At 32.6% G+C, this 21,424-nt stretch overlaps 1 protein-coding gene across 1 annotated transcript; it reads left to right on the forward strand.

Annotated features, from left to right (window-relative positions):
- Positions 1 to 8,624: 8,624 nt before the first annotated feature.
- On the forward strand, positions 8,625 to 15,708 carry LOC149940401 (putative glutamate receptor). Its single transcript, XM_090179233.1, has 4 exons — positions 8,625 to 8,639; positions 13,950 to 14,053; positions 15,211 to 15,301; positions 15,535 to 15,708. Exons 1-4 carry the CDS (start codon positions 8,625 to 8,627, stop codon positions 15,706 to 15,708), a joined length of 384 nt encoding a protein of 127 aa, XP_090035359.1.
- The last annotated feature ends 5,716 nt before the right edge of the window (positions 15,709 to 21,424 follow it).

Genomic DNA, 21,424 nt, shown 5'->3' on the forward strand with positions numbered 1-21,424 from the left:
ATCCTATATGTTAGAAGGATAGGCGAGGGGCAGGTCACTTCCATTTTGGGTGCGTCTTAATCATAGTAAAATGATTAAATCAGGGTAATCAAGATTAAAAAATCTAATCATGATTTAAACGAGATTTAATCATTCTAATCATGATATAATCTTTTTAATCAGGATTTAATAATATAAATGAGATTTAATAATTCTAATCAGGATCTAATCTTTTTAATCAGGATTTAATAATTTAAACGAGATTTAATAATTCTAATCAGGATCTAATATTTTTAATTAGATTTAAACATTTTATTTAGATTTGATCAATATAATCGGTCACATCGAGAATTTATCATTAAAATCAAAACTAAAGTATGATTTAATCATGCTAATCACGATATAATTTTTTAATCAGGATTTAATCATTTTAAACAGATTTAATCATGATTAAATCAGATTTAAACATTCTAATCATGATTAAACGTGATTTAATCAACTTAATCGCGATTAAATTGAATTTAATCAAAATAATCACGATTAAATCGGCTTTAATCTTTTGAGGGGTGCGTCGTTAATCAAGGAAGTGCCCTGACCCTCGAGGATAGGTAGCCCTCCGGCCAGCCCGTGTTTTCAAAACGCCGCGGTGGCAGCGCCGTCGATATTAAGAGAGCCTGTAAACGTGGGACGTCTTGTTTCTATTCCCTCAAGGACAAATATAGGATCCTTGATTTGGGGGTCTGTTAACGTCCGACCGACGTCAACCGAGGATTTTGGGGCGTCCTACGAACGAAGGCAAGATCCGAGTGTGACGTCAATCGGATGTCCAAAGGACGATTTTGTGTTTGCTGGGTATTAATCTGTTCTATTAAAAATCTTTTTTAAATTAAAAACTTTTTATTTTCCAACTTATGGCTTTCTTTTACAAATATAAATTTTAGGCAAAATATGACCTGTGAGGCAGATTAAAGGGACAGCTATTAAATAAAAAATGCTTTTATCAAAGCAGTTGAAAGGTTGAATTAAGGGGGAGTAGTTGAGATCTATGAAGGCGCAGATATTGAAAATGTTTTAGGTTTAAAGAGTTTTGTTTTTGGAATTTTCAAAAGCGAAATATATTTCTAAAATAATTTCCATCGATTTTCCTCACCTTTTATATATTTTAAAACCCTTCCCTTAAATTTGAGCCTTGAAACTGTAACAGTAAACTGAGAAAATTTTAAATTGTAAAGGATTATGTGTAAAATGACAGCATTTAACTTATATATATATATATAAGTTTCACTCAAAAAGCATGGGTGACGTCGTATCACGTGACACTGAAATCACTGTATAAATATATATATAACAGAAACTGAACTAGAAAAGGTCATAAATTAAAGAGATTTGCAATAATTTTAATCAAGACTGTGTTCAGGTTAACAGAGAAAATTTAGATGTAATTATAGCTTCTATTTTCACGATCAACAGAAGTGCAAAGAGAGCCGTGTGGCTTAGAAAAGATAGTCATGGTTTTTCTTCCAATAACAATAAATTCTAATAGAAAGAAACATGGCGTTTTAATGTAACTCTTAAGTCTCTTTTTTACTACCAGCGCTTACTCGACTTGTGTGGAACTTCGGATTTTCATTAGGCATGCCAAAACTGTATAAAGCTCCGTGTTGTTATGTGTAATTCTACCATGCATTAATAAGGTTAATTAATTCATGATTCTACTTTAAATGAAAAGTTTAAAAATACAGACTATGATAGATAGAATTTAGTATATGAATTATATAACATCAATTAAATTCAGATAATTAGCTTACATAGAACGTTGCCAACTCCTTTAACCTTTTAATTTCTTTTATATTCATACAACATTTTTAATTTAACATATAAAAAAGCAAATTAATTAGGCTATAACCATAGATAAAAGAAATGTATATAAAGGTCTAGATAAATTTCGGGGCGTCTAAGCCTAACATAAAATACGGAATTGACACCTAGCAGACACCGAGGAAGGCACGTGACCAAGAGCGCGAGCTCTCTTAGCATTTTAGTACTAAGTGCTTGACCTTTCCGCAGGCCGTAGTCTTTAGACACCATCTGTTGGTGACTTTTAGTATAATTTTTAAGCAGGAGACAATGGCTCACGCGACGATAGCACGAGCTTTCTTACCGATAGATAGCGTCTTATAAGGATAGCCTGCAGAAATTACACGTTTCTGCTAGCTGTCACCTCCGTATTCACTCCCTTTATATACGTTTCCTATATCTATGGCTATAACTCATTACGAGTACTGATTTGCTAACTGCCCGTGATTTTAAAAATTGGTTTAAATATTTCGATTAGAATAGAAAAAATTCAGAACTAAACACGCGTACTCATTTACAATTTAAAATTTTCTCAGTTTACTGTTACAGTTTCAAGGCTCAAATTTAAGGGAAGGGTTTTAAAATATATAAAAGGTGAGGAAAATCGATGGAAATTAATTTAGAAATATATTTCGCTTTTGAAAATTCCAAAAACAAAACTCTTTAAACCTAAAACATTTTCAATATCTGCGCCTTCATAGATATCAACTACTACCCCTTAATTCAACCTTTCAACTGCTTTCATAAAAGCATTTTTTAATTAAAATACATAGGGATTGTGTGTAAAAAGAAAAAGAGGTCAGAACCAGTAGAGTTTTGGATCCAGCGCTGAAAGTCCAGCGATGTTCTCGATATATGGAAGGAGTAGAATAAGATCCTCAGAGCCGAGCTTACGACTGTGCCTAATCGCCATGGAGCGAGAAATCATAACTGGATTCCGTCTTCGTCAAATCTATGACTTTTAACCGTACGGTACCGTACACGAATTTTATTAAGATGGGGAACCAGCCAATGTTATTGCTTTAGTTTTAAGATTAGTGTTAAGTTAGTTTACTGTTGGTGTTAGTGTCATAAATAAACCTTTTCTCCTTTATCAATGTTGGAACTTTCTTCTTTCTTAACCTAAGCTATAATGCCTTACTAAAAATATTCTCTAGACAACGAGTTAATTATTTTACCCCCTTATTATTAGTATTATATTTAAAAGTGTCACTCAACCTTAATTACTACTGTCGACTTAAACGGGAATAGTATTAGAGTTGCATTATTTCACGACGGTTAGTTGACAGTAGATAAAAAGCTTTGCCTATATATTGTCATATTGTTAAATTTTAGACATGGAAGGCTTTATTCTCGCGCCTGCGCAGTTCATTACCAACTCCGCCGCAAAATGCAAAAATTAAATTTTATCCGATTTCACTTTAACGAGTGCACCTAGTTTTTCGCACTTTACAGAAGTAGTAAACCTTTGGTGATGGGTAATTTTGGTTGAAATGTCTATATTTATACCTAATTAATTATTATTTGATCAAAATTATCATAACCAATATTAATTTATTTGTAATCCATCTTAAGCCTTTAAGCCTTTGCTTTCCTAGAAACAATTAGCCCAAAAAGTTCTATTAGTTCATTAATTCTATGTTCACTGACTATACACATTTTAAACTTTCTAGAAAACTTATTTAATATTATTAATTAAACAAAAAACATCGATGTCATTCGATTTGACTATATTCGGTTAATTAAGCGACAAATACGTTAAAAACCAACGGCTCACGATTTACATTACTTACCACTTAAAAGGCCGATGCTATTTACCATCGATATTCGTATGTAAATAGACAAAGGCTATTAATTTGGCATGTTAGGGTGCGTCAAAGTATAACACCTTAAGCGGAAATCTTAAATATTCTAGCTAGTTGAAGAATTCTAAATTATTCTATTTTACAACTGATATATATATATATATATATATATATATATATATATATATATATATATATAATAATTCGTGTAACTGATTCCTACTTACCTAGTTTCATTCTCGATCTCAAAGTGTAAAGGAAAAACCCAACTTTAAACCTTGAAAATAAAGAGCCCTAAAATTTAACGTACTTATTCTGGACCAAATGTTCAGATAAGAAACATGAAAGATACTAATGTATTAATGAATTCAGAAGTAAATCAAAGGCGCCGAGACTTGAGAATTTGGCCATATTTTTCGGTTGGTATATCGAGTGGAAATATGTTGGCCAAACGAGTGTATTGTATTTTCCAAACACTTTTAAAAGTGTAGGCCGGGCATAATTTCCTTTTATTAAAAAAATTGTCGTTATCGTAGATTATTGTTTGAAGTGCACTTAACGCCATATGTCACGCTATGGGAAAAGGTAGACGTGGGCGTTAATCACCTATATCCATTAGTTCCAATTACACTAAAGGTTTTCAAGTTAGTCATTTCCTCCACATTTCTATGCCCATTAATTTTCTCGTATTGAATCGTTTGTGTTTTGAGTTATACAAAGAAAATTATTTTTACTTCCACCGCATACTTACATTTTGATTAACCTAACAAAATTAACCGACTTTATAAGTAAAGAGCAGCTTGGAAAATAACCTAAAAGCGGAAACTTCAAGAAAAAACTTCACTCATGACCACAACCAACCAATCAGATCACTGCGACTTCTTCGTCAACCCAAAAACATAAACGTACTTGCCTCGAGCGATGAGCGTACTCTTACGAGTATTGAAAGGGACAGTAAGCGATTATTATAAACCTCAACACCCTATTCCAATGTTGAAAGAAATGTCGCCTTCTTGCGTTAAACACTGTTCATGGAGTTCTCTTAAGTTACCTCTTACGTACAAAAAGGATAACTACTAAGTTAATGAAGTACTGAAATTGGAAGAGCATGACGAATATCAATTTAATAAATTATTAAAAACGTGACCTGTCAGTAAATGTTTTTGTTCATATGAAAAACCCTGGCTATATTTGCACTATTCTTCCAAAACTATATTTAATAGTTGAGCAGCAAAATCTTATCCTATAATCCCAGAAAACGCTGGCTAGGTTAAATAGGCACCAAATAGCCGAAAATTCCCCAAACGTAAACAAATTGGTTCCTCTACTTGTCTGCACTACTAAAATTTTCTTGAAAACTGAATACATAGATGTTCGATAATTACCACAAACCATATTTATAAAAGGGTTAAAAAAATGTAAAACAAAATGTTACCTTACGATTTTGATCGTCGTAAACACGCTACAAGGTTGAAAGCTAATAAAGACCATTCAAAGACAAACTCAAGCAGTGAAAGTTTGCCGTGTGTATAATTTTAACCTTCGCGCCACTGATATTCCTATTTTGTGATAAGTAATCGATAAAGTGCCTTAGCATGCCAGTACTCGGTAACCAAATCAATAAGTTTTCCTTAGAGCCAAGACTCGCGGAGTAGTTTCAAGCTAACTACAGAAGCAGCTCAACCGAGAAAACGAAATTTTCCGTTCAACTGAATATTAATGACTTTCAACGAGAGCTCATTATCAAACGTAATAAAATTAAATTAAGGTAAGTTTAAAGTATATAGTTCTATAGTTTTACGTAGGTTTTTATTGTTTTTACCTAATTTTGGAAATAGAAAATCTATTTTTATTGCATACGTCTCTGCTAAATTGTATTGTAAAGTAGTAGATTTGAAAATTAGAAGTAAATATTTGAAGAGGTTTCATGCATGATGATTTTAGGTATTATTAAAAAGACCAACGATTATCAAATTTTGTAAAACAATGACTTATGTATGTCCATTTGGTCATTCAAGTAATTTATATTTTAAAATGTGAAATTTATATCAGAGTTTAAATTGTTTTCCCAAGTACAATACTTACTTTTAATGGCATATAGAAATGTGTAATGAAATAATTGACCCTTAAACGAGTAGGAATTTTCTTAATGAAGAGGTTGTAAAATCTAAAGTATTTAAAGAGACACAAAATAATAATATAGTTTGAATCTTTGGTCTCCATTAAGACACTAAGGAATATGTTATTCCCTAGAATTTTATTTTGCAATATCAAAGTGAAGAATTAATTGAATCTTCATTGAATATGTAATTGGATACCCGAAAAATTTACAAAACCTTGAAGTCAATTGAAAAACAATGAAAATAGGTAACATTTTTTTCTGAATAACGTCTTTCTGTATTTCAGATAACGAACAATATTTTTTTATAAACCTAAGTTAATAAACGTGGACATAACAACATAGGTTTTAGAGCTAAATAAGTGGTAAATAAGGGAAATAATTTGATTCTTATTAAAGCTTTAATTTTTTGCCTTTAAGACAGAACTATCTTAAAATGACAATCAGCTCATGTAATTTTGTTACATTCTTTGGAATAACTTCTGTAGCTTGAAAAAAATGGGTATAATACTTTCCAAATAATGAAATAACCTGTTCCTATTAAAATCTTGACAACTAAAATTTTGCCAAAACATTTAGAGCAATTATGGTTTTGTTGAAAATCAATACTGGCTTTCAAATCATCATAATTGATCAAAATTAGTGAATTTCAAATTTTGCTTTAACCTTATTTTTGAGCTTTAAACTTAAATTATATTTCATTGACCTTAAACTTTTTTTGCCTCAAGTTATAGTCATGAAGCAGCTCTCTTCAAGAATGCTTTCGCTTTTATCCCGCCCGTTATCGATAAAAGTATTAAACACTCTCATAAAAAGCAAACTTACTGGCATAAAAATCAATGTCAGTTAGTTTTAGGGTACAAGTAAAATCTCCAGTTCGTAAGCTCTTTGAAAACCAAGGTAGTCGCTTTTCAATTTGTTCATAAGAAATCAGTTGGTGATATTTATTCCAATTCAAATTTTAATCATTTTTTTTATTATCTCATTAAAATGTTAAACGAATGAAAAGAGATGAAGGTTCTTTATTAATCAGTTTCAAAGGATTGATTTATTCCCGCTCTTAGCAAAAATAAAGAATTAAATTGTACAAAATTGATTATAGTTGTATAAAATATACAACGTAAGTTATTCGTTTTGAAAAGTTTGGTTTTCCAAGATATCTTGAATTAATGGTCCCATAGCACACAATCCCAAAATAAATAATGTTCGCATTTCCGAACGATATTTATTAAAATGTGTAAACAAATGGAAACACAAAAAATGATTTAGCACCACCTACTTATGCTTAACATCAAATTTGTGCCAAAGCTTACCTATATATATATATATATATATATATATATTGATTATAACACCGACTAAACAAGTAAAGCATTTCATCATAATTGAAAATACGGAACCACTTACCTTTGCATTAACCAATGTTTAAATAGCCTATTACATTTTAATACGATATAAAGCAGGCACTGATGGTTTATGATAATGCTTCTAATGGAAGTAAAACGTTATCAAGGGCACATGGCATGTCACCCAATCACGGCAAAACTTGGAGACACTTGCCATGGAAGACGGCTATTCTAGTTGGCTCGCGTTGGCAGTGGCAGTTAAAATTTAATTCAGCTATTGGTTTGGACAAATATAAAAGAGATCACGTACCCTATTTTCAAAATCACATTTTGCACGAAATTATTAGCGTTTACCCAATTCCTGCCGTAAAATACTAGCTTCGCAGTTATCATGGCAATAATCTATCAATACTATAAATTACGCACTACGGTAACCAATTGAGCACGAGGTTTTTTTTCGTTCTGGCAATTGCTCTGTTTTTGAATCTAGGGTAGGCAATCTTTATTTTTGATTTGCACACACATGTTGATCCACACAGAAAATCTTCAACCCTTCCAAAACTGAGCGAAATAGTAAAATTTAAAAAAAAACAATTTGGAGTCGAGAAACTACGATTTATTAGATTTTACCCGATACTTTGGCCGATAGGCCTTATCGGCGAAAAATATTAAGAGTAACAAAACAGTTGAAAACGTTTAGATAATATTTGACAATTTATAGGGTTTCAGAATGTTAATATATTAAGTTCAAAGGTGGTATGTTATGCTATTTCGGTTAGTTTAATGTTCTCTGTTCTCAAACCAACGGTGGTTTTTGGTTTTTTTTTTCACTTTCAACTCTTCAACCAAATGATGTCTATTGTACTATTCATGTCAGAATTTAATGTTTTCATTTCGAAAGTATGAAATTGAATACATTTCCGAGTAGAAACCAATACTGAAATCGAACTCTCGCGTGCTTTTCGTGAAACTATTTAAGAAACGTCACCAGGGTTATAATTCACAATCGGCGCCAGTGAGCGTGGGAAAACAAACAAATTTCATATTTTAGATTGATGTCGACCACTACCAGACGGGGTTAGTTAATAGGATTATTCAAGACAGTCATAACCAAATTTATTGTTCGTCAAATGGTTAAAAGTTGTTTACCATTTAAAGGTTTGTGACCGTTAATTTTTTGCGTGTTTGTGATATTCAAATTTCAACTTTAAGCAATGTATTTTTGCTAGGTTAATGTTTTTTGGATTGATAAATGACTAATATTATAATTCCATGAATGTTAATCGAATTTATTGCTTCCATTACTCTGTTAGTCAATTGCTCGAAAAGGATTTCTACTACGTGCTAGCATTAATATTCAATGATTAGTATCTAAATACTAATATCATGGCAGTAGGTCCATCTCGACGTTGTATGGAAAAAATCCGTTGTTTTGGGTGGGAGCATTTCAAAATTGAAGGAAGAATGTTTTTTTTTGCAACTGGGTCATTTCGCGGAGGTTCAAATGCTCATGCAACTATGGGTCAACCGATTGTAAATAAATTTTACAAACTATAAATTGTGGTTCTCGGAGGACCAAATTTTAATTTTTGCTGAAAATATAAAGAGGTTTCGAAAATAGAGGCATTTTAAAATACCCCGCGTTTTAAGGTTTGTTGACTGTGCAATAATCGTACCACTAAGCGTTTCGGTGAAGACAGTTATGACTTACTTCATGAAAGTTTCAACACCAAAGCACTTTGAAGTGTGGATTTAAATTTTTTAATGACATTTGACTGTTAAGGGTTTTCAAATATTTGGGTATTTTTAAAATTGTGGAACTATGGGGGTCTACTTTGAAAACTAATTCCGAAAAAGTTAATTTTCTGATTATTTTATTTGTATCATTTTTCGGTTAATTTATAAATAAGCTTTCGTCTCGTATGCAATTTGTTTGTGATTTCGGGTATGTACAATGTAATGCATGAAAATGTAAAAAACGTTATTTTCATGGAAAGCACATTTTCTCAAGAGAAACAAATTTCAATCAGCTCTTATAATGATTTAGAAATGTTAACAAAAATTGTCTATATTTAACGGTTTTTCGAAAATAATGGTCTTTTTCAAAAATTTTAAAACGCGGTGGGTCAAATTTGAAAAGAATTTCTGAAAAAGGTCATTATCCGATTTCATTGTTTATTGAATTTTCCGATTGCTCTATAAATCAAATAATAAAAAATAATCCATGAACAAGGGGTAGTGGGCCGTGAACAAGTGATATTGGACAATGGGTAGTGGGTTGTGGGTTGTAGGAAATGGGTAGTGGGCAGTGAGAAATGCGTAGTGGGAAGTGGGCAATGGGAAGTGGGCAATGGGAAGTGGGCAATGGGTAGTGGGCAATGGGTAGTGGGCAGTGGGTAGTGGGCAGTGGGTAGTGGGCAATGGGTAGTGGGCAGTGAGCAATCGGTTGTGTGAGGTGGGCAATGGCTAGGGCGTGACTGCTTGAGATTCCAAGATCTATTTTAATTATTTATTATGGTGCAACCTCAATTAAAATTAACATTCTATCGTTTACGGCTCTATGCATTGTTACAGAATAGCAATTTTGGCCTATGTGACGCCTGTTTATTCAAATCTAACCGTTAAACGATCGCCGAGTCGTTATAGTTACTCAAAATCCGATTTATAAGAATAAGGTAATATTTATTAACTGCATTGTAGTATAATGATAAAAATATTTCAAGCCATTTGGATAAGAAATTTGCTTGTTATAAATTATTAAGAACATTTCTTCCTTATAAAGAGAAACGTTCTAATACCTGTTGATAAAGTTGAAAAATCGGTGGTGTACGGTGTAAAGTTATTGGACTTTAAATATATATTTTAAAGAATTATCTCTTGAATGATTATCTTTCTTTATCAAATAATAAATACGCGATGAAAATTAAATAACCGCTTTTTCTACGTTAATTTTAACGATTTGTCGAAACCTTACCAAATTGGTCTTGGATCCAAAATTACAATCCAAAATGTGTATCATTTTAAACAATAACAATGCGTTAAATTCAGTTTTAATATGATACGATCAAAATTATTTGAACCAAACATAATTGGATTGAAACAGAATGGGTCATGTCGTTTCAAAATGGGGTATGAGATAACCTTGGAGCTAAGAAATACTAAGAAATAGCTATACGTTCACCACCCAAAAAAAGTATACAAATTATAAGAAAAAAATGTAAAATGGGTTTTTAATTAATTCACGACGAGGAAGCGATTGGTAATATGTTTTACTTTTTGTTTACAGAACAATTGATTTTGGTGACGTGTGCGTATCTTTGAAATGCGATCTTTGGAGAATTTTACTTTCACAGTTGCAGTTTTAAACGTAAGATTGTTTGATTTGAAAAAACAAAAATTTTGTATTTACAGTGGAGGATTATTATCGATACGTAACGCCTTTCTTTAAAAATAACACGCGCATGGTCCTTTTACTAAATGAAGTTTAGATTCTTAATTAGCAAATAAGATATACACTATAAAAGGTTTGACTGTGGTTTCAAGGTGAAAACGAATAACTGAGTTCGATAAAGTAGTTTTACAAGTGCATTTAGAAGATTTCGAATGCGATATGTTTCAAGACAATGGGTGAAAACAGGTGCTGTGTTCGAAACTTATTTTTTGTAAAATTATGATTGGGCCTTATGAAACATCGTTTCTATAGATAAGACACGGTTCTTCGTGAAAAGGAGGACACCCTTTACCAAAATAGAGCGGTTTATGTCCAAAAGGAGCTATATTATCAATAACACGACAATGCTAGTTCGAATAAATAAAGATTTAAGTTACTAAATACTTGTATTTAATGACAAAAATCATGATTTGTATAAAATTGGCTATAATTTGCTGTCTAAAATAGAGAGACAAATTTAAAAAAAGGATAATTCTGCTTCAAATGAATTTAAAGGTTTGTTGCAAAGTATAAATAAGACTGTTACTATTTATTTTACCGGCTAGTGGGCGACAATCTACGCAGTTTATCAACAAATATGAAGCCATGTTAATTCACAACCCCTGTTGCACATTAACGTCGAGCAGACGTCGGTTATGTCGAAATGTCCTAAGGGTGTTAGGCTCTCTGCCGACTAAAAACTTACCTGTTTCCTACTCGAACACGACGTCGGCCCACAGTCAGCCCAAGTTCAAAACGTGACTCTATAACAACTATTAATGTGATGGTTAACCGACCCCAAAACGTCGTCGGGCCGACTGCATAAAATTGCTTATTTGCGACTCAATATTGACTATAATATTGATTAGATATTAGAAAATATTTATTCAAATAAAATAAACGTGATTAAATCTAAGATACCAAGACGGTGTACGAATCGTACAGTACGATGGATGCTTAAGATGGAAGATGACTGCTACACCCGTGAAAGGTCGAGATCTTTCCCTATGAAATGAAAGCTCTCACGATGTTATTTTTACTTGCCCCCCCTCTGCCGCTTCAATTTAGTCCATTCCCCCTCAAAGAATATTCTCTGCCCCTTCATCTTAATTAGTTTTTTAAACTTCTATTCGTTGAGATTTTCCTTTTCTTTGTTTAAGGTTTAGATCGTTATTTATAGGTCAGTTGAAGAATGGTCTGCTTAAGAAAGCCATTTCTTTTGTTGAACACCAAAAACATATCACGGCGCGCCTTATGTTACTTTACGAAATTAGCTAAAGAAAAAAATGTGCCCCCACACTAAAAGGTACTGCCCCCTTAACGAAATTTTTCTGGCTACTGGCCTGGGTTTTTTCAGTTTCAAGATCTCGCTAGTAATTTTTCTGTCGAGAGAGGAGGAAAGAATGGTCAGTGTTGGCTTTTTATACCACATAAGGTGACCAGGGCGCGACTTGGCGTGGGTCCGAAGAACTAGTTGTGCTTTTTACTGGTTTGTCCGTTTGATGTGACAATATAATACATTAATTACAAATAAAACCGAACAGTGATTTTTCAACAGAGGGCTCTTTGGTTTCTAGTTTATGTATCATATACCTACAAGTATATATTTCCCACGATTACATGAAAAAAATTGTTATAGACAATGGCAACTTTAATTTTATTGATAAATTAAAAGTTAAGATGATTTTCTTCAAATTAAAATTTTGTAAATAATTTTAAGGTATTAAACTAATAAATATCACTTTTTTTAAACGTATGAAATATAGGAAGATATTTTTACCTTTTAAAATATAGGAACATTATCTTATATCACTTTATTTTAAATGTTCTAAGTTAATTTTATATTGTTCACTAACGACGTAAGTACTGAGAAATTTAAAACCATGTGTTTATAAACTAAAATCTAGTCGGACTCTGAAGTAGTCTGTTCTGCACTGGACAGATGTAATTATTCCACTGAGCTTAATGCAAAATATAAAATAAACTTATTAAATTAAAATAAGGTGATATAAGGTAATGTACCTTTATTTTATAAGGTTATAATATCTTCCTTTATTTTATAAGGTTATAATATCTTCCTATATTTTATACGATTATACAAGTGGTATTTAATAGTTTATTACCGTAAAATTGTTTTAAAAACTTAGTTTTGGAGAAAATCATTATTAAGTTTTAATTTATCATTAATATTAAAGATGTCCTTGTCTCTATCACTTTTTTTCATGTTATCTTAGGAAATATATACTTGTATGAATATGATAAGTGAAATAGAAATAAAACAGCCCTGTGTTGAAAATTCACTGTTCTGTTTTATTTGTTACTCACGAATTAAATGATATTTGATATTAATTATAGTCAGTTTTGAGGCGAAAATACGCAATTTAATGCAATCGGACTGACGACGTTTCGGAGTCGTTTATTATTCGCGTTAATAGTCCTTATAGAGTCACGTTTTGAGATTGGGCTGACTGTGCCCCGACGTCGTTTTCGTGTAGGAAACAGGTAAATTTTGAGTCGGCAGAGAGTCGACTTTTAAATGTCGGCTGACCCTAACTCCCCTAGGACATTTCGATTGTAACACCGAAGGTCGGCCGGCCAAGCCATTTAAGGGCTTTCGCCGACGCGGCCCAACGTTAATGTGCTACAGGGGATATAATACTACTTATTTACTATCTGAATTTCGTTACTCTCATAAATTATAACTAAACATTGTACGGTTTTTTGGGGTTGGCAAGTGGTCTAAAATGTAAGGTCGCCATACCGACTTTTACAGGTATCAAAAGCATACTTACGCCAGTAGCGGCGCCAGGATTTTTGGGGAGGTAGGCCAACCATTTTAAGCCCCCCCCCCCCCCCACCACAATTTTTTCAAATCCTTCCACATTGATTATTTTTTTTTTAAGAAAGTGGTGCAATTTTTGGGTAAAATGGGTACGCGACGAAACAATTAGAACTAAAAAATAAACTACCGTTAAACATACTCGTACCTTTGGAAGGAATATAAACAGCAGTGTCGTTAAGCAAATCACTGGCATTGTATATGGAAAAATTAAGAAATAAATATATTATTTATCAAACAAATTACAAAATTTTCTGATATTAAATAATTTTTAGGCCCATATATAAAATTTTGGAGGTCCCTTAAGACGACTTTTGGAGGCCCCTACCAAAATTTCAAGTAGGCCCAGGCCTACCCCAGCCTGTTGCTGGCGCTGCTTCTTTACGCTGAATTATCTCAAAAACCTTTAAGAATTTTAGAATCTTCATTTAGGCCAGGACCCAAAAGCCACGTTTCGACCAAAGCCCAACCCAAAATCGAGTCTTTGTGCTACAGGGGTAGCTTCCCCCGAAAATATCTTGTTCAAACTATCAGAGAACTTTAAATAATTTTGAAATTACATCACTCATTTCAGACCAGCTTTTTTCGCGTTCACAAACAGTCAAACGGCGAAATTACTGGAGTCAAAGGAAGAGACTATTTAATGCTTGAAACTCTGGCATTTCTGTCAGGATTCAAGTAAGTTGTGTATTATTCAGAATATAGGTAACGAGGTTTTTAAAATAAAAACCTCATCCTTCCCCCACCGTAACGCTAGGGGAAAATAAACCCTATTTTCTTCAAAAATTACAATGGAGATTGAACATCAATTATCTAAGATGTTAGCGACAAAATCGTTGTATAGGAACTTTCTATATAATTTTTATTTATTTAAAGATAAAAGTTAGAAATTATTTTAAAAAAAATAAAATTATTCACAATTGTTCACACAGTTCTGCTTTAGTTGGGAAAATTTAACGCAATTATTGCTCTAGCCTATAAGTATAATGTCTTTGGTCAATCATTGAAAATCAAATGGTGAACTCTCGATTCAATAGCTCAAGTATACTAAGGCTTGGCTTGTAGGTAATATATATACATAATATAAAGGTTAATCTTAAGACTACTAGTATGCCAGAGCGTTGCTTGACGCATCAGGTCGCTAAAATTTTAGATAATGGATGTGCGAGTTCGAATCTGATCCATACCCATCAAAATAATTAAATTATATTAAAATTTTCGTAATTAGGTTATCTATTAATCAATTGTAACATAAACGTTTGTTTCAGGGAAATATGGTTTTTCAATTCAGATTATTATTGTTAATATTGTTTTATTCAAAATTTAGTAAAACGCTAGGACTTTAAAAAAATAAAAACTAGGATGAAGAGTTTGGAGTAGGCAGCTCTAGTGCAGGTGGCTTTGATATATTATGTATTTTGTAACGAGCGTCCCTTTGTAGGGAGCGTCCCTTTGTAAGGAACGTCCCTTTGTAAGGAACGTCCCTTTGTAAGGAACGTCCCTTTGTAAGGAACGTCCCTTTGTAAGGAGCGTCCCTTTGTAAGGAACGTCCCTTTGTAAGGAACGTTCGTTTGTAGGGAACGTCTCTCATAAAGAACGGCCCTCGTATGGGCTATATATGCCAAGAAATTTGTAAGTCCTAATATTTAAATAACCAACAGTTGGGGAAAGCATATCGTTCTGGTGACTTCGGTTCATTTATTAATGAAATAAACAATTGCTGTTCAGAAGACTTATTGAATTTCATTAAAATTAGCTTACTTGGCTTGGGTTATTTGAAATGAACTCGTCGCCAATTCTAGAGCAGTTTATTAAAACGTTTATAATTTAATCAGGTATAGGCTTGTTTTGCCTCAGGATAAGCAATATGGCGTTCCTTTAAAACATGGAGAGTGGAATGGAATCATTGGCATGCTCAGACGAGGGGTAAGCAATTTTTGCTAAATTTTGAAGTACGTTGATACCGAAAATTCGAAATCGTAACAAAATCTTTATAGTGGACTTTTGAAAATAATAATTTATTTTTTCCCCCTTTACGGATTTCATCTGAGTTGGTTATAAATGCACTTATTAAAGTGCAAAATTTTGTTTTATATAATTATTTTACTTCGAAACTAACAAATTAAATATTGACATCAATTATTTATTTTTTAAAACAGGAGGTGGATCTTTCAGCAGATCCAATGGCTTTGAACGTGGCCAGACAAAAAGCTGTAAACATTTCTTTCGTCACAAAACAAGATTTCTTGGTTTACGTCACAAAAAATGTGGCTACATCAAACGAAGACAACTTCTTTGGAAAGCCTTTTGACAACAAGGTATTGGGTTTCTAAACAATTCGCAAATTATAAAAGGATAAATTAATTCTTTGCAAAGCTCAATTTAGTGTATAAGAGTCGAGAGATGAATTTTGATCTTATAAGTTAACTATATTAAAAAAATATATATTTTAATCCTCACTTGGCGTGTGGATAATAATGAGGCTTAGCAACATTTTACTTGAAAAGGGGTAGCAGATTTAGCATCATCTACTCAAACTATAAGTTTACCGTAAATTATACTTCATTATTTTTCCAATATCAAAAATATAAAGCCACTAGCCCGTTTAGGGAATAGTGATGGCAAGAGGCATACACGGAACGCGGTGCTTTGGCCACCAAATCGACAATGGACTTTTTTGGCAATCACTAAATACATAAGCCATTGGGTTAATTTTTTTTTTACTTTGAAGTTTCTATCTGGAAAGACATTTTCTTGTCCACGGCAAGCAACCCTAAAAGACCATTCGAAGTTTTGGTTTTCGTAACTGCTGGCCTGTAGTTAGGAATATATTGCTTTCCTCTTTGTCTCTTTTCTTTTTGGGGTGGCCAGGTATTTCCTTTAGCAGGGACGACGAAATGTTTATGAAGTTGGTTGAGAGCCCTATTTTCATTTCTTAAAAAGATTTAAAAAACAGGATGTAGTTGATTACGCTATGCAACCATAAGGGTGAAGTCCGAAAGGTGCATTTAGATGAAAACTATGACAGTTATTGCTCCCATAACCAATAATTAGCGTATATACCAAATAGTAGTCTAGCTGAAAAAAATTAGAAAATGGGCTCCTCTATATATTTATCTCATGTACAATTGAACAAGCTTGTGGGCCCTTTAAATAACGTGAATCGCATTGCACCGCATTGGGTGCAATAGGCAAATGGCACCACTGATACCAAACCTTCAAGAGAAATGCACGGATTGATAATACATTTCTAGCGTTTGGTGTAAAGCAACTATGGAGTAATTTCTGAGCGGTCGTTGTAATTTAAATTTTTTATATCGCTTTACAATATATTTTTGCTGTCAGTTGTTTCAATAAAAACGTAAATGTAAATGAAAAAATTCTGTTGAATGCTTATTAATCACTGCGTCAATTGAGAAATCAGCCAAAATTTTTAACTGACTGGGTTAAATGGTTTCCTTTACAACATGACACCAAAAGAATTAAGGGCTGACTGATTAATTACATCCTCTTTTAATGTATAATTATAGTTATTTTTAGCAAGGAAAAACTAAATAAAAAAAGTTTCAGGTTTGGATAGCTATTCTGATTTTCCTGATTCTGCCATTAATATTTTCGACTATTTTGAATATCTGCTTCCCGAGATTGAAGAGAAAGTTTAGAAAAGTAACGTTTTGGAATGTAGCTGCTTCTTGCATTGGAATTGGTATGTATGTCAATCATAATAATATACCTTTATTTTTTCTATCAAAGAAAGTATCACATGCAAAAGACATAGATTTACTTAAACTACATTAAATTATTACCAATTATTAAGCCATCACATATATGTTCAACGAATGTTATTTTTATTTTAATAACGTTTTCTTATTTATGTAAAGGAAACCTAACTGTATCATTCAGTCCTGATGCTGAACATCTGTGCCTAACATTTTATATTTTCATCTTTGGTTGCATCTCGAAAATTTATGGATCAATGTTGACGTCGTCTGTGAAAATGTCATTGGGCGCTAATCAAATACAATCCGTCAGTGAGTTAGCTCAAGCAGTTGACCAAAGACGTTATTCTGTGGGCTTCCTTCAAGGCCACGATATCATTCTATCTTTCCTTCGGGTGAATAAAACTAATATATAAATAAAACTAGCAAACTATTTAAAATAATTTTCTCTAGAAATCGGAGCAACAAGATTTACGGATAATTTACAATCACATAGAATACTATGGATCGAAAAATATTTTGACGTTTCCAGAAGCTTTTCAAGCGATTCTAAATAGAAATTATGCACTCATAATTGGTCTTGACACTTTTCTGAAATTAATGAATGAGAACCGTTTTCCATTAACCGATGTATTTATATCGAAAGATCCAGTGGTCAAATACAATAAAGCTTTCGGATATAGTAGCCAATTCAAGTTTCGAACCCTTTTCGATGAAATGTACGTATATTTCCGATGAATTGATTTCGTACTGCTTAAAAATTATCAAGGGACCCTAAAGCAGGATGGAATCGATCTATTTACAGACCATATCCTTAATTTGCTAATATTTTTGTTGATAATTGACAATTTTCAGGGACGCCTTCAAGGCGAATAATAATTAATAATAATTTTGGTCAGTTCGAAAAAAAAGATTTTGACAAGGTTAATTTTGCAAAAACAAAGTCTTATGAATTTAAATCATTGAAATAATGATAGTGTGGTGGTATTTTCAAAACACGTGTTTATATGCTTGTTAATCTAAGACTTTTAATATTTTAACCTAAAAATCTTCAAAAAAATTCCTGGAAATATTTAAAGCAAATCCCATGCATTCAAAAGGCCCCGAAAAATAATCCAGACACCAGACGAAAATGAAAATTACTTAGTGCCTTTTAAGCAAATCTCATAAACGCCTTCACATAATAAAATAATATATATTTATATTTAAATTTTTAAAAAATATAATTTTAAGTTTTAACTAATATATATTAAATCTGGCTTATTAAACTTTTGAAATCGTGTGATTATGGATAATTATATATCTGTAACATTACCATTAATTTATTCAAACACGCATTAATATAGATTTGGCTATGGCTTCCCGGAATCCGCCTGTCTCAAGTGAAATAATTTACACTCCACCCTACGGTTATTGCATAGCGATAACTAAATCAAGTGTTGAGAAAGAGCGGGTGTAGCTGCGGCTTTTTCTAATGGAGCGACACAGCTCAACCGAATCGTCATTCGCTATTTCAGGGCAATCGTTGAATGTTTAATTTGTGTATACGTATTCATTGATTATATCATTTGCCTCGCGTAATGTGTAATGTTATTAGTTCAGTCTTAATTTAGTATCCCCGAAAGAGATAATTATCATTTATACATTTAGGTTAAGAAGAATTGTAACGTTCGGATTAATTGAGAAATGGGAGAAAAAGGGACATTTCAAACAGGACCGAGAATTGGCCATGAAAAAACAGGCTGAAGACCAATCAATATCGTTCATAACAATGACGGATCTTTATCAGATTTTCAACATGCTCCTCATTGTTGCTGGCATTTCATTTGTTGTTCTAATTTTAGAGAAAACTAATATGGATAAGAGAAATTGAATAAAAACTCTTCGAATCGCTTTTTTTTCCGATTCTTCTTTAAATCATAAGGTTACTGATAACAATGTATTCTTTCTAAAAATTTAAAATAGTTACTCTAATGTGAAATGGTATATTGCTAGTTCATTTTTCTTTCTATTAGTTATAAAATGTAATCTTACCCACCTAAATTAAAAGTTTAAACCCACTCGTGGTTGAAATCCGGCAGCATATTTGCCCGAAACAGTTAAGTCAAAAATTTCAAATAAAAAGTCAATATATTGTTTTTACCTCTCCGAGGTGACTATGTCTCCTAGGAGGGGTTATACAATCACCGGGTCTGTCTGTGGGTCTGGGCTGCGAATGCGTTAGTATTTTCGGAGCAAAGTGTAATCACTGCGTATGCAGTTTCTCGAAATCACGGCGTTCGCAGTTTCTTGGAGTTAGGGAAAAGGTTTTTTCCAAAAGAGCCCTCTTTTTGTTATTGGGTGTAGTTTATTTTTCTTTCGTGAATTGCGATTGTACGTGATGAATTTTGGACTAATGGGACGGACCGAGTGCTGAGGGTTACGGTAAAAGTCTCAACCAAATGTTCACGGTATACGACTTTTAACCAATTTGCACTAGTATCAGGCGGTATTCGAACCCGTTGCCCCCTGCATGACACAGAACCACCGATATATGTTACACTTCAATGAAAATTAGAAATTCAGCTTAATCGGAAGAGTAAATTAATAGTTTTTAAAGTCTTACATTTTTACGTGTGAAATGATAAAGGTCAAATCTTGTTTTATCGTAGTCAGCAGAGGTAAGGGGGTTAAAGGGTCCACTTAGTTAGTTTTTTGTCAATCGGTACTTTTGAACCGTTAAGGGTCATTTATGATTACTTGCTGAGGTTAACGGTAATAGTTAGTGTAGGGAGCTGTTGGCTCGCGTGGCATGAAGGGCTTGCCACCACCCTCCTACGCATTGTAACCCGGCCACCTGTTACTTGATCACGCACAAGCAACATTGCTTATGTGGTCGAAGGTGGTGCCTTGGGTATTAGCTATATTTAAAAAAAAAAAATTTCAATTGGTAAACAACGCGCTTTTTTCGTTTTGCTTACTTTACTCGTAACTTCGTCATTTAATTTACGTGTTTTATTATCGGCTTTAAATGTGTGATACATTATCATTAATGTGGCTACGTTGGTTTTATTTATTTTGAGATATGCGCTGTTGTTTAGCTTTCTCTATTCAGTTAAGGGTTTTTTGTGTGCGTTATAAGCCGGGAATTGTTAACGGTAAGGTGTTTTTGGCTTTTTATATTACAATTTTCATTACCTTGGGTATATGGATTGACATTTTCTGGATTTCTAAATATTTGAATTACCTTGTTGTTTGATTGGGTTAGTATTATATATTTTTATAGCAATATTCTGCTAATACAATGTTTATTACTGTGGGAATTTAGATTGACTTTTTCTTGATTCCTAAGTATTTTAATTAACTTGTTACTTGGTTGGGTAATTATTATATATTTTTCTAGTGGTTATTTTTCTTGTTTTATTTCATCTATCTAAAGTGTTGATAATGTGGGGGATTATTCATGTCTACGATTTTTATTTGCATGGGTTTTAATCGGCCCACGCAGTTTTTATTAGTGCTTTCAGTTATAGTTTCGGTTTTCGCTTTAACTTTTCTTTCCCATATACTTTTGATTGTTTAAGACCTATAACACATTGGGTTAGTTTTTGTCTTTAAAATAGTATATTTTCGTTTCATGAGCGTTCTAATTATTGAAAATTTTGTATTTTCTATTTCTCATTTAATTGCTTTGTTAATTTATTAAAGTTTTGGGTCTAAAGTTGGTTTTTGTTCTATTGGTATTGGAAATTTGTTTAAGGCAATAACATTTGTAATAGTTATTATAATTATAATAAAAATTATTCTACTGGTCGGGATAGAACGGGGTTTTTCTGGAGGACGCTTTGAATTTATTTGGGTTTTTGAGGGAGCCAGAAACTTGGCCATTAGACATACCTTTGTTGATGTGAAACATATTCTGATAACTTCGATTTAATTACTTTGCGAAAAGTAATATTTTTTTACATGGATTTACCTTAAATATTTTAGAAATAAGATTCATAGTTTCGGTGATTTTAAACGAATTCATAGGTAATTCTAGAGAAGGGTATAAAAAAATTTAATTTTAATTAGACACAATGTAGTTTTGTCCAAGGATAGGCAATATGGCGTTCCATGAAAAACGGAGAGGGGAATGGAGTCATTGGCACGCTTAGGCAAGGGGTCAATAATATTGAATTAAAATTACAGCATGTAAATGCAGATATTCTTAATGTTTATATAGATATGAAATTCATTCAGAGTATAAGATCTTTCCACGTTCATTCACACTTAAATATCTGTAAATATTCAGGTTCACCTTCCCTCGCATACCTAATTTTTTTGTATTGTTTGTGTTGCTTGATTTTTA

The sequence above is a fragment of the Leiobunum rupestre genome, chromosome 6 (genome assembly GCF_980474605.1).
Source record: "Leiobunum rupestre chromosome 6, qqLeiRupe1.1.hap1, whole genome shotgun sequence".
In the NCBI taxonomy this organism is placed as follows: Eukaryota; Metazoa; Arthropoda; class Arachnida; order Opiliones; family Sclerosomatidae; genus Leiobunum; species Leiobunum rupestre.